The sequence below is a fragment of the Lotus japonicus genome, chromosome 1 (genome assembly GCF_012489685.1).
Source record: "Lotus japonicus ecotype B-129 chromosome 1, LjGifu_v1.2".
Taxonomy (NCBI): domain Eukaryota; kingdom Viridiplantae; phylum Streptophyta; class Magnoliopsida; order Fabales; family Fabaceae; genus Lotus; species Lotus japonicus.
In genome coordinates this window covers 19,788,986-19,803,668 of record NC_080041.1, presented here as the reverse complement: position 1 = coordinate 19,803,668, position 14,683 = coordinate 19,788,986, and the positions used below count along the sequence as shown (strand labels likewise).

Sequence of the window (14,683 nt, the reverse complement as noted above, 5' to 3'; positions counted from 1 at the left end):
GCTGAAACATCCATTTAGGATCTCTTTACCTAGTTCCCAAATACACATTTATAGCATGTTTGAAAATTATTCTACGGAGAGAAGATTTTGAGTAAATTTTGAGTGTCAGCATTAATTCTAATAAAAAAAAGATGATGTAAACAAGCTATTAATTGAAATGAAGTAAACACCACTAATTTAGACACCAAATTGTCTATTCTGAAGTGGGCTATTAGACATTTGTCAAAATATTTTAGTATTGCACAATAAACCTCCGGGGGGGGGGGGGGGGGGGGCATAAATCTATACAACAACAAAGGCCCCATGAGATTGACTATATGGATTACAATACACCATTGAGCTCGATAAAAAACAAAACTCTGACGAGTTTAAAGAGACCATATTGAGAGAAATTGTAAATAATATTAAGATAACGTTCATAGATAGAGTATCTCTATCAAAACAAATTCAAAGGTTATACAGAAGCACAAAGGATTGCCTTCAGATGGCTCTGCTCATGCATTGTTCTTCATGATGACACTACTAGTTACTCTTATTGCATATTTGGAAGCTAATTGGTTTCCCACATTAAACAAGAATCTTGATTCTGAAATAAGCATAAAATGAGAAGCAACTCAGCTTCTTGCATACAGAATCAATTCTATGCCATATAATGAAAATCCAAACATGCTGAAGCTACCTTTTCCGCAGCTAGGACAGTATGTCAATCTCTCCATTGTTGTTGCAGATTACTAGTGTAAAAAATGCTTACTCTGACCAATACCAATACCTACTGACTGCAGGAGTAAACTATTTTCTCTTTCTCATTCTTCCATGGCTTTTGTTTGATATCTCACTTTTTGCTACTTGTAATGCGTCGTTCTTTACAACAAAACTGCTCCTGTGATAAGTTTGGGGTGGTATTTTTCCGCCTAAAAGCTGAGCTCTAGCAGCCTGATTCTAACTTACTCTCAAAAGTGAAAACAGATTGTTTTTGCTCCTCGGCCCTGCAACTTTAGTTTTTCTCCCCAAGCCATGTAAAGCATAAACTAAACTCGTCTGTGCAAAATGGGACAATTCCTATTTCAAGAAAGAGTTATTTACTTTCCCCTAGCCTTTGATTTTTTTACTTGAACAAGAGTCAGGTTTTGGCCAGGCTTCTTGGTTCTGGCCTCTGAGGATCTTAAAATTGAAAGAGCAACCTGATTCTGGTTTTTCCCCACTTTGTCATCTGCAAATGGTTTGACCTCGAATGCTCCTCTAGTGAACCCTCTAGCAACCTGAAGGATTCAAAACAGCTAATCAGTGCGCAGTAATGCAGGACTTGACAACCATGACCCTCTGAGAAATAACTGAAACATCAATCACTTCCATAGTAATGCCTTTATCAATCCAAAATCATAGAAGCTTTGCCACCAAAATTCTTATATGAATAAAACTGGTAAATAAAGATCCAGTCTAGCTTTTCTAAAGAGCTCAACTGTTCTGGCGTGTCTTGATAGCTCATGAAAGATAAAATCTAGGAAGCATTCCTAACATAGAATTCACTCTGTAGAAGAACCCCATTAAATACAGTGTAGTGTCTAGTGAAGTTGAAAATCAACTCTAGTTACTTCCAAACAAAGGTAATCTTGGCATCTCTTGCTAATTATACCCAAAATTACTTTTTAAGTGAAATTCTTGTTTCCTAAACTCGTTATTTCATAAGTTATTATTCCAAAGCTAGCTAACTCCTACCAAACATATTCTATTACAAGAATATACTATGCAGCAATCACCCATACATGCACAAATAGTGTTTTCCCCCTCTTTCGGTAATCCCTAGAGAAAGTGGCTTAAGTAATGCCACAATCACAGTATTCAATCAATGGAATCATTTATGATAAATATGGAAAAAGAAGTAATTAAGACACATGCCATTACTTTATAATTATTATATATGATGGCCGTGGGGCAGGGCCGGCCCAAGGGTAAAGCCACCCAAGCAAGGGCTTTAGGCCTCCAATTTTTTTTGTTTTTTCTTAAGTAAAAAAGGCCCCCAAAATTAAAATTAACAAAATTTTATATTAGATCAAACATGTTTCAAGGCCCCCAAAATTAAAATACGCTTTAGGCCTCATTTGGTGTTGGGCCGGCCTTGCCGTGGGGGCTTTTCCTCCATACAGCACTCCTTGAGCAATAACAGGTATTTTATGAGATTAAAGTAAACTGAACTGATAAATTAGACCCTGTTTGGAAGAGCTTATTTGAGCTTATCTTATAGCATAAGCGCTTATGCAAGTGTTTGGGAGAACTTATGTAAATAGCTTATGACTTACCTACAAGTTGTTCTGAGTTTATTTTCATAAGCTGCTCAAATTAGCTTATGAATAAGAGCTTATGCTTATCTAACCTACTTCAAGCTTATTTCAATAAGTTTCTCAAATTAGCTTACGAATAAACATTTATACGATAAGCGTGTATTATAATAAGCGCTTAATTAAGCTGTTTTAATGACAGCTGTATAACAGCATAAGCATAGTGACAATCATTTAAGCAAAGTATCCATTGATCAGTTATACCTTTAAGAGAATCCAGACTTTGAGAGAACTGCTCAATATTGCAAGTCTTGTCTTTCTCCCTGAAGTCAAGTACTCGCACATATGATGATCAACCCTCAGAATAAATTTTGGCCAAGACTTGGGGTTTCCAGGGTCAGCCTTACAGTCCATGGTTGCCTGGGATATGAATGAGAAGAAATACAAAAAATCACATTCACTACAATGAGTAACAACCTAACAATGCTAGGGGAAGTGAGCAGAACTAAGAGAAATAAGTTGGCAGTAACTAAGAATAAAAGGAAGAATAAAACATCTTGCAGCTTGTAAGATGCACAAAGGAAGGCCAATGAAGAGACCCTAACGTTAATCTTACAAAATAGATGAAACATTATTGACTCTAAGCCTTTAAGGAAATGTCAAATAGAGCTTTTCATGCCTTCGACTCTTCGGCTTTTAGTCTTTTTTTTCCCTTGATCTTATTAAAAGGGAAGCCCAGTGCACGAAGCTCCCGCATGCGCGGGTCTGGGAAGGGGTCTGACCATTTGGTCTATTGTACGCAGCCTTACCTTGTTTTCTTTACACAAGAGGCTATTTCTAGGACTTGAACCTGTGACCAAGACACATGACAGCAACTTTTTTACCGTTGCGCCAAGGCTCCCTTTCTTGACTTGAACCCTTGTTTTTTCCATGATCTTATTGATACTACCAAATTCTGTGATTGAAAATGTCTACTTACGAGAAACCGACAGATTTGCTGTTCAATTTTTGAGAAGGACGTCTCTAAAGCTTCAACCCTGCCCGTGGCATGGCAACAAGCACATGGCTCACTAATCATGAATGTCACACTTGGTCGAACCTGTCAAACATTGGTAAAACATTTATAACTTATTTAATCCTACTAAACTTAACTGGGTGGTGTGCCAAAAATCATTAGAGGAGAATGCAACTTAAGTTGTATTTCATGCATTATGCTTTTCATAAATCTACATTCCTTCGTGTGTGAATTGAAGAAGTATGAAGGATGACGATCAGTAAAATAAAAGAAAAAGAAGTAAAAGTGGCATATCTGCCTTTACCCTCTTTCTTGTTATTTCCATGAGTCCATGTCTTGATAGTTCAGAGACCTTCACCATTGATCTGTCCCTTTCAAAGGCTTTCTTGACTTCTTCATAGACCAATCTTTTATTTACTGATTAAGAAGAATCCAAATTCAATAATCAAATATATTGGTGACTAACACCAAGGGATATGTCATTGCAGAGTGGCACAAAAATTAGCTATTTCATCCGTAAGCTAAATACCATTGCATAAACTTAAATGTACAACATATAGAAGATTGTTTGGAAGGAATATGTCATTTCAGAGGCTAGATGGCTTAGTCAGAGCTCCCAGTCCATGAAACTATGACATAGTATTATGTAAAGCATAAGCCAGTGATTCTAAAACTCCAACCAGTGATATTAAAATATTCTAAAACTACATCCAAGAGAGACCTTCTTCCCATAGTACTTAATATAAACTTCATTTGCACAAACAAGTGGGAGATTTCTATTTACCTTCGTCTGTCATATCAATGAAATCTACCACAATGATGCCACCAATATCCCGTACTCGCAACTCCCTTGCAATCTGTAACACTTTATGAATTAATGTTGCAAGACAAAACAAACAATATACAATTGAAATATAACTCCATGATAATCAACACTTTAGCTTAAGAAAACATAAAAATGAAATATAATCAATCATCAATGTGGCAAATATTGGTATTCTTTCTTAATCAATCATCAAATGTTTCTTTACAAGATTGACAGAGTAAATAAGAAATCTCTAATTTGTGTATGCCATGTGGCAAGTATTGGTATTCTTTCTTGCCCTCTTATTTACTCTTGGCACTTCTCTTGTCATTTTACTTAGGAGGTGGGTTAACGAATTAAAATAGAAAAGGGCAATATTTAAATTACCGGTTGCATATAGCTCCTTATTTACCCTTCCCTTTTGAAAATAATAGGCTACTAACTAATGTACTTAATCAATATGAAATTTACAGAGATAAAGTTAACTTCTAAGACCAGAAGCAAATTAAGTAAGATCCTGAATGCAGAGCGCCAAGACCAACTCTCACAAAGCATAAATTGTTAACTGAAGGCTTATAAATGGCTGATATTTAGCATCTCCCCTCATGCAAGACCCTCTAGGCTTGAAGCATGGACAATATCACATATTTTTGTATTTAATTTCAGTAAACTGCTACTAGAACACTATTTGTCTAACTGTGACGCATTCACGCTGGGAACATGGATAACTACTTAATCTAAACAGAGAATCGCTAATCACTACTCACTCTAAACCAACTGAGTAATTCAGCAAAGGATTTAAATTATATCCTGTGACAGTATAAAAATAGTTAGACAGAACTCTATGCCACCACATATCACTTAAGAGTACCGCTGAAAGTAAAATGTCTTATCTTGACACGACATTTCTTTTCACTTGATAACGTATAAAGTTTATGCTGATAATAGACCAGATTTTAACTCCAAATTAAATATTTAATTTCTTGAAATGTCCCTGAAATTCTTACGGAAAAGAATTCATTGACATTGCAGAAATATCTCTGCACTCCATATTAATGGATGCTCACTATATATATATTATCATAAGATAAAAAAAAGAAAGTAGTGAAGAGTAAACAGATTTTCATGAAAAGGAATAACAGTAATTGTCTGCACACATCAGAAAATACAAAATTTGTCTTGCTAAAGCCTATGTCATGTGCAGATAAATGGTAATAGAGTGTGGCCTCGACCTACCTGTTTTGCAGCTGTAAGATTGACTTCTAGAATAGCTTTCTGCTGTGAAGTTCCATGACCTAGCATCCCATGTCCTCCATTCACATCAATAGAAACTAATGCCTCAGTTTGTTCGATGATTAGAGAACCTCCATTAGCAAGTGGAACCCTATAAAGTGATCAACAAAAAGAAATCTTGCACATTAAGAATTTTTATTATAAAGTTTCCAGGAAGGCCAGATCAGTTGAAACTACATAAGAATATAGACAAACAGACTGCTATTTACCGTTTAGCCTTTTTTTCTTCAATTAATTTAATAATATTATGATTTTTCATAACATTGAATGGTTGACTTGAGAAAAATCAATATTTTGATATCATGAAGATATAAGTGTCTGTCCGCTTTCTAATTTAAGAATGCCTTTTATAATTACAAGGTGATTTTTTGTCCTCACAGAATTTAGGATTGAATGAATTCATTTTCATTGCACTAATCTGAAAAATAATCATACAGAATATATACATAAGGCCTTTACTATTTTAGGCAAAAAGGAAAATCAAAGATTACTTGATTTAATGGATTAATCGCACAATTTGTACAGGAAATAATTCATTATACAACTTTCCAATAAATATAATACTTTTTTCCTAAAATTATCACAGATTTCCGCACTCCCACTCAAGCTGGTGAAGATCTTTTAAGATATTCTAAAATTAGATACGTTAAAGATACTATCTAAAATAGTTTGAGGATATTCTAACACCATTTCATGCATTTTTTTAAAGACGATTATAAGGACAAGGGACAATGTACAATATAACTATATAAGCATGGATGGTTATCAACAAAAGAAGCAACAAAAATTTACCTTTTGCTGAGGATATTGTCAAGTTCTCCTTCAATTTTGAATTCATCAAAAAGGGGAACTTTTTTATCATATAGTTCAACTCGATCACAAAGATCAGGTGCTATTTCCTGTAGATAATTTGTTACCTGGAAATCAAATAAAAAAATTGAAATCACCAAACAGAAGTTTCTATGTTGAATCTTAAATTAGTGTTGGTATATGTTTTGCAATCGCAAAAAATAATTATTCCATTCATATAGTAATATTTTCCTACAAATAACTGGATCAGACAATCAGCATGCTAACATAGGACATAGATTAAAGAAATTTAAGTCTTGTAAACATGTACGATGCACGCCACAATTCTTCACTTTTTCCAGGCTTTTGAATGGCACTGCTAACAGAAAATGGTAAATCAACAGCTGCCAAGCCATCCTACAGATGGGTTCACAAACTAATTCCCACAGTGAATAATTACCCTACTATTCTTGGTTGTCTCTGTATTGGGGGAAGAAAACCAATACTGTTCACATGCAAAAATAAATATGCTGCAGTTGTAATAATAAAACTTCTGCAATTAGCTGATATCGTACCTCGTAAAATGTCCTTGGGGAGTCAACTACCATTTTCTTAACCTGGAGTACACCATGGTAAATTGTAATCAGGAGAGGACAAAAAAAAGTGTAGATTTTCTTTTTAGTATAAATAGACAGCACAAGTTAAAAGATCAACAGAATCACTTAAAATTAGTAACAGAACTAACATTTTCATTGAAATAATCCTGGACCACTGAGAGAGTTTGACCCATTGCCCTGTGCAAAATAACTGGAACAGCTCCTTCCACCCCTTCATCAGCAGCAAGAGCTGCAGATTTTGCATGTTCCATTATATTTTTCCAAGTCGAAAGCAAACCTTCTAAGTCTTTCTGCAGTTCTTCAAAAGAATGACCGGCAGCAACAGTTCTTACAGTGAGGCCAAAACCCTCAGGCTGCAATCGCTTTGCGATAACTTTCAGCCTTGTGCGCTCAACACCAGAAATCTTTTTGGAGACTCCAATTTTATCACAACGTGCAATCAAAACCTACAAGTCAGAGAGTCTAACTCAGATGAAATACAGTTTAGATAATTTATGAGAAAGACCAACAGTGATACACAATAAAACCTTACACAAGAAGCTAACATAAAAAAACACATACCCAGAATCTACTTCTTAGTTTAGGATAAGCAGTCAAAGTGGGACCCTTGGTACCAAGGCCCTCTTTGACAACCTGGACAATTATTTTGGTTCCCTTGCGAACTTGGGTCCATTTGTTTTCTCCCGAAGCCACGCGGGTTACTCTCTCTGTATTTTTTGTTTGCAAAGTATGAGAGTTGACAGAGCCATTCATGCCAAAAGAAAGAGAACTGTTATTCATTTCTACTTCCATATGCACATCATTTCCCTCTATATCATCCTCAAAGTCAGCTTCTACTTCATCATCTACCATGCTACCATTTACATTTTCCTCAAGAACTTCTGAAATATATGAATCTTCATCTCCTTCATGCTCATCATAGTCATTATGTACAGCATTTAAACAACCATCCTCAGAATGTATGTCTGATGTTCCATCAGATATATCGGTAGCACTATAGATGTGGTCATTTTTACCCTTTAGATCAACTTCATGTTTCTTTGTCCTTTGATGAAATGGAGGGAATATGAATGGCCCCTTGTATTGTTTAATGTCCATAAGAGCAGGTCTAGAATTCCCAATATTAACAAAAGCCCCGCCCATATGGGGAACAAGCTTTGTGATTACCCCAACATATACACTATCACATTGCACATTACTCTTGACGGGTTCCAATAATAACTCAACCAAATTTTCATCCTCCAGTACCGCAATTCTTTGCATGGTACATATTGATGAGTTGATGAGTATAATGGTGGAAACAGGGTCTTTTGAAATTATATTACTACTTTCTTCAGGTAACAACTTTTCTGTATCTACTAGCTTCACCTGCTCTTTTGCAGTATCATCAGATTCAGATTCAGATTCAATGGATTCCATTTTATCCTCAGAGATAACGGAAGGGGTTGACTGGAGTAGCCAGGGTTCTTCAAGAGGCTGGTAATTCTCAGAAAGAATAGTAGTAGAATGTGAATCCTTATCATTCGCAATCATCATGTCCTCATTGTCATGAAATAATAGATCTTCCAAACGTATTGTCTCGGACTTTAGGACATCATTTTCAAGGATACTTTTATTACTTCCTTCATCTGTCAAACCACTGTTTGAGTGTTCAGAAACATATTAGGAAAAGAAAGTATTTCTATAGTGTAAAAGATGAAGGAAATACCTTTGATAAGGAAAGATATAGAAGGTTGCTCAAGAAGATACATTTCCTCTGAGCAAGAGCTCCACAAATGAGCAGAAAACATTTGGGAATCAGACCTAATCCATAAGTCCCTCACCACAATTTTATTGTCATCAAGGATTGTTAGAGGTACTGACAGAGAAAATGCTGGTCCAGGCTTCCACAGAATGTCACTCGAAGACCTTGGTTTGCCCTTAATGAAATAATTATATTTGAAGTTCAATCCAAAAGCAACCTGCAAGTATCATATTAAAACTGAGTCACTGCAGTCAATAAAAAAATTGTGTATTTTGATGTTCATACAGTATTCCAAGATTAAGAAGCTTCATAATGGAAGGAATATTTTGATCAGGAGGAACCAAAATTGCTGCAACCAGTCACATATCTTTTGTTAGGATCCAGTTTGAAGGTAAGGGACTTCAGTCCCACATTGGAAGTATGGGATTCTAGTGTGGGGTTTATAAGGCATTGAGCCCTCCAACTACAACGGCTAGCTTTTGTGGTATGGTTCTCTCATGGTTCTTATCAATTGGTATCATGCCTCTCAGCCGCAAAAGAAACGAGTGGCAGGGGTGTTGCAAAAGGTATGGGGACTTGAGTCCCACATTGGAAGTATGGGATGGGATTCTAGTTTGAGCAAAATATCCAACTACAACGGCTAGCTTTTGTGGTATGGTTCTCCCAAGGTTCTTATCACATTTATTACAGAATACAGACTACATTGTACTGACAGGTACCAACAGCAACTCCAATGGACAGGAAAGTATTTGCTTTTAAAGGGTATTTCTGTTGAGGATTTCCAGTAATAAGGGCAAGCTTTAGAGATATGATCCTTCTCTAATGGGGAAGGATCCTATCTACTATTTCCAATATATTGTGTTGGTTTTCTTTATATGTTTCTTTCTTTGTATAAAAAAAACATATTCAGCTGAACTCAGCTCCAGGCAATATAAATACGAGAAGTTAATTTGAATGTAGAAACATCTTCTCATCTAAACTTTTTTCAGCTTTTCTTTCCATACAACTGAATAAATATATGATTAAATTTGACAGCCAGGTAAAATTACCTGAAATTCAGCTTTCCATATATTAGTGTGCTCCGTAGGAGACATTAGCATAGCCATGTTTGGTTTCCAGCAGCCTAATTCAGCAGGATCACCAGTTATGTACAGAAGGTGACCATCTTCCAAATCCGCTTCTACAGTCCAAATAATCTTGCATAGCTCATCAACACTAGTGGTTGGCTTGCCTGAGAAATCAGACCTCCCAGATTCAAAATTCATTCTAAACTGGAGGGAAGTACATTGAGAAAGCATGATATTGAACATTAATACCAAAAGGAAGATTTCACACCCACACAAAATGCATACTAGTATATTACTGAGAGAGACCATATTTGATAGCTAGCGAAGTAGCAAATTTAAAAAGTATCCTTACCTCATAAAAAATTAAGAGAAACATGAACACAACTCCAAGAATTTAAAAAGAAAAAAGAAACTCAGGATTAATGTAGCTAACACCAAGAAAATGGCTGCTATGGTTGTAGTTGCAGCCTTTAGTTCTCCAATAAAGTTAACTTCAGATACTTTTAACTTCATTTAATTAAAAATAAAAACTGACCCCTAGTCATAAAGTTAGCTCCAATCATTTAACAATAATTGAAAATTTTAAGTGGCATGCTGCATTGCAGCTTATGAACGTGTTTACAGTAACATATTAAATATGACCTATGAACTTGTTAATCCATCAGGCTAATTATTTACTTTTCAGCTGTACAACAAAGGTAATTATATCACTACAAGAATCAATTATTTTAACAAGAAGTACATGATCTAACTCCTGAGTGGTTGAGTCCTGACCCTGTGTTCTTCTGTAAAGCCAAAATTGAATCAGATTCTACCAGTACAATTTAAGCTGTATAATTTAAATAAAATGACATGATTTAGATGTTAATTCTTGAACAATACAGTTGGGACTTGGGATAAGGATCGAACAAAATAAATTAAAGCAAGAAATATGTAGCCTAAAGAAAGGACTAAGGAGACAACCATATATATAAAAATCAAGTAATAAGAAAATAAATTAATAAGAGATCACGAAAAGATGCTTAAGTTACCTCTCTCTGTTGACAATGCAGCTAATCTTCTAACTGATTTATGGTTTTTCATGCAGCATGTGAGTCTGAATACACTGTGCAGTTGTACATGATGACATATGTGCCTATAACAATATTATAATACATAAGTCCAACTCAGACCAAAGACAATTAACACTGTAAAGAATACATTTCCATCAACATAATGATATATCATCACCACTCCTAGGTACTAATCATCATTATTGATCTATCCATAATTATCTTAACTTCCAAATACAAAAGCATAAATTATGTATTTTTTATCTTCCATCATCCTATAAGTAAATAGGTTAAGATAACCAGCAATCAATATGACAATACATTACAATTTGCTATATTAAGCGGGAAATGCAAGGGGTGCAGTGCAAGTATATTTTCCGTAAGTAAGAACCCTAATTTGTTTCAATAAATCAAATCAACACTTTCTAGTTGAACAAATGATGAGAGACAAACTAAAATTGAAGGTGTGTAGAATCTAAAAGCTTCAGCTAGGCTATTTTTTGTTCACAAAGTGAAGGACCTAGCTAAGATAGTTACTTGGCTACTCAATTTCTGCCAACTATACATGAAAACCTTCTTAGAATCTATCCATTAACAATTTTCTGCATATCTAAAGACTAAATGGTAACATAAAGAATATGAATATTTAAGTAGTTGGAAAGTGGCATGGTAAAAAATCAGGAAAGAAAATCACCTCACATTTGCCTCATACTACAAAAGTTAGGGAAGTGCAAGTCACCCTACAAATTCTGGCTACCACAATAGCATTAAACTAAGTTCAAAGTGATTCCCACTCTCTACCAAGCAATAATGAGTGAAAAATCCAAACTTTTTACCATCCAAACTCCATTTTCACTACCCACTTCTGTTTTCCACCTCTACAAGCAAGCATAACCTAAAGTAAACAAAAGGGCTATAAAGGAAGAATTTTTCCTATCAAGAAAAAAACTTTAGAACATCACAGCATGAAAGTAATGGCACCCCAACATGAACTGGGCATACATTCAATTTTTCTTTCTGGGCACAACCACCCACTAAAATTGATAGGAATAGGAATAGGAACCTCTTTGGTAGCAGTGTTAAAGGGTTGAGGAAGGGACTGTTCCAGCGAAAAAGGTGATGGTGGTGGTGCGCAAAACCAACTTCAGCAATGGCTTCCATGGATATGAACCCCGAATTGGCGAAAGTGTGATAGTGGGCATGAGAAGTGGCAATGGTTCGTCACTTGAGAAACCCAGAAACGATGATGATGGTGTTAGAACAGAGAGTGGAAAATGGTGTGGATAAAATATACGGAGAGAGCCGCAGCAAGGGATAATGTGGTAGCTTGGCGCCTTCTGTAAATATTTGTGGAATTATGGACATGAAAAAAATAGGTTGGGTGGGTTCGACTCCAACCACCATCACGGGTTAGGATATGTTTCGGAGATTATAAGTAGTTTATAGATAGTCTACTAACTCAACTCTCACATTATAACGAGAATCAAACACATAATTTTTTGAGAGAAAGTGGTTCATTCGTATCAATTGAGTTTTATTTCCTAGGGATGGTGATTTTAATTGACAAATTTAAAATATTAGAAATGTTAGAAAGTATTTTTTGAGCAATATTGATACTTGTTTCTCTCTTTTATCACAAAGCGCATAGATCAATTGAGACAAAGTTATTCTAACTTAAGCAAATGTTTCAGGTTCAAATTCTTATGAATGTTGTTGTGTTAACCTTGCTCGATACGAAACACAAAACTAACCGAAAGAACATTTGTAGTTGTGCAAATTGATGATAGGTTAAATACAAATTCTAAGATACTATCAGAGTAAAGCTTAGATTCGTTATTGACTACCAATGTGGACTGGGCAAGACTCTCACCCCACTAGGAGGCTTACCCGGGGACGGTCAGGGGTATTTGAGCACGCACGCCAGAGGCGAGCACAGTGTGTTTTAGACTAATTACCATAAGACGGTCACTAGTACGTAAGGGAGTTGGACCGAGCGTAGCAAGGCCCAACAAGCCCAATTAACTTAGGAATGAGTACTCCTTGTATTTACCCTATAAAAGGGGCTTTGGTATCATGTAAAAGGACTTTTACATCTATCATAAAAGGGATAAGTTATTCAATATAGAAAAAAAAGGATAAGTTATTATCAGACCCTTACTCTGCTAGGGTTTGGGGTCTATACCTTTCTTAAATGTTCAATCCGGAACATAATGGTAGGCCGAAAACATATGTTTTTTAGGTTCATTACTTCATTAATCAACTTGACTCGCAATTGTTCAAGAAAAGTTAATGAAGTAAGCTTGGTCCACGATTATTCTATGAGAGATTAATACTATATGGTTTGAGATATTTAAACTCCATATGCCAATCTTGATGAAAGTGAGTGAACTGATCATCAAAGATATAACTAAAGAAGTTACTCCTTTGGAGTATTATAAAAGGTATATTCACTTTTATGGTTAAGAGTTAGGCATATTCCTCACTTGTCACTCTCTTTTATGGTTTGAACGTATTCCAATTTCCAAGTGGTGTGACTGGTTAGTTTTCCTTTTGTTTAGGCAAATTCAACTTGAATGCGGTCAAACATCAGTGTATGTATGTAGTTGACAAGTAGCCTTTCGTATGTTTCCTCTTTTTGTTAATATTGACATCATTTATAATACGACTATAACTCAATGTTTAAATCAATATAGATATATTGTACTAAATTGATTTACGAATACTCAAGTTTTGTAGTTTTTTTTTTTCTAAAAATTCAAGTTTTGTAGTTGACGCTCTCCAATTTTGTTATATGTGTTTTAAATTTATGTCTCTATAATTAAAGTTCAATCCAATTGGAGCATTTAATAAGCAACGTTTTTTATTTTGAAGCAATATGATGCGTCAGTTTTTATTGTTTAAATTTTAGTAATGTTGTTTATTTAAGCAACGATTGCTTATTCTCTTTCTACTTGTTTTTTAATTAAAAATATATATTTTTTCTTTCATTCATTATTTTTTAAATAGTGTCATGACCTTGAAATAATATAAATATATAAGGTATAATGAGACTCAACTAAAAGTAAAATAAGCAACAAGAATAGTGCCCACCATAATAGGTTGCTTAAATTTTATGTGGCAGTTAGGGTCTACCAGAATAGTGTTTAAGCAACCCAATTAACAATTTTGCATTGAAGATGCTCTAAGACTATCTAGAATGGTTTTTCCATTCAACACCCTCCTTTTTTCACTTTTTATACTCCACATCATCCTCTCTCTCTCTTCCACCTAATAATTCAACACACATTCAATTTTTACTCACTACAATGGTTTTGTTTAATAAAACTCAACACCCTACCCCACCCTTTATTTCATATTCTTACTTTCTTTTATGTTTTTGTTTTTGTGATTATATATCAATAACAATTATCGATTTAAATTAAATTAAAATAATAAGAGTTAATTTTTTTTCTTTCTAGTTTAGTAATTTATTTTAGTGATTTTATATTCTAATTGATTTTTTCTTGCAAGTAAAAAAAGACGACATATAGGGATAGTTATTATTAAAAAAGTGAAATTACAAAAAACTCAAAATGCAATACAATACACTAAGCCAACAAATCTATTTAATCACGAAACATTCCGAACTTTGCCCATATGTGTTTGACTAGATCTGCTTGCAATTTGTGATGTACATTTGAATCACGCATCACAGATCTAGCATGCACATGATTCGCAAATGCAGGGTAGCACCTCGGTCGAAAATGGCTCCGGTGTACTAGATCCACTTGCCTCAGTTTGATCATAGTCTGTCCAATGTTGAGCATATGTATCTCGTTCATTGAATTCTGTAGTTGTTGGGATTTTGGTAGTTGAAAGGGTAATTGACAGAGTTTTGAGTGTTAAAAAGGTTATTGTTGAGATCCATTTCACTTAAAATATGTTTAGAGTTACAAACAAGAGTTTATTGGAGGCTAAATAGAAAAACTAGAGGGGAAAATATCGTTTTTTTTCTGTGTTCAAATCAAATGAATCAAGTATCTATT

The 14,683-nt window shown here is 34.8% G+C and overlaps 1 protein-coding gene across 5 annotated transcripts; it reads right to left on the bottom strand.

Moving 5' to 3' along the window:
• Positions 1-382: 382 nt before the first annotated feature.
• LOC130734039 (ribonuclease E/G-like protein, chloroplastic) lies at positions 383-12,021 on the bottom strand. 5 transcript variants are annotated; one of them, XR_009017718.1, is made up of 15 exons: positions 11,722-12,013; positions 10,638-10,741; positions 9,589-9,770; positions 8,504-8,756; positions 7,357-8,423; positions 6,924-7,241; positions 6,754-6,795; positions 6,182-6,306; positions 5,333-5,480; positions 4,076-4,148; positions 3,596-3,708; positions 3,256-3,375; positions 2,541-2,696; positions 680-1,259; positions 383-586 (listed from the first exon to the last, which is right to left on the bottom strand). XR_009017718.1 is itself a non-coding variant. In XM_057586332.1 (14 exons), exons 1-14 carry the CDS (start codon positions 11,817-11,819, stop codon positions 1,080-1,082), a joined length of 2,979 nt encoding a protein of 992 aa, XP_057442315.1. In that variant the 5' UTR covers positions 11,820-12,013; the 3' UTR covers positions 383-1,079. The 5 variants fall into 5 exon arrangements, 3 of the variants coding, with proteins under 3 accessions (XP_057442315.1, XP_057442316.1, XP_057442317.1); XM_057586332.1 differs by having other exon boundaries at positions 383-1,259; XM_057586333.1 differs by lacking the exon at positions 11,722-12,013 and having other exon boundaries at positions 383-1,259; positions 9,589-9,810.
• Positions 12,022-14,683: the final 2,662 nt, after the last annotated feature.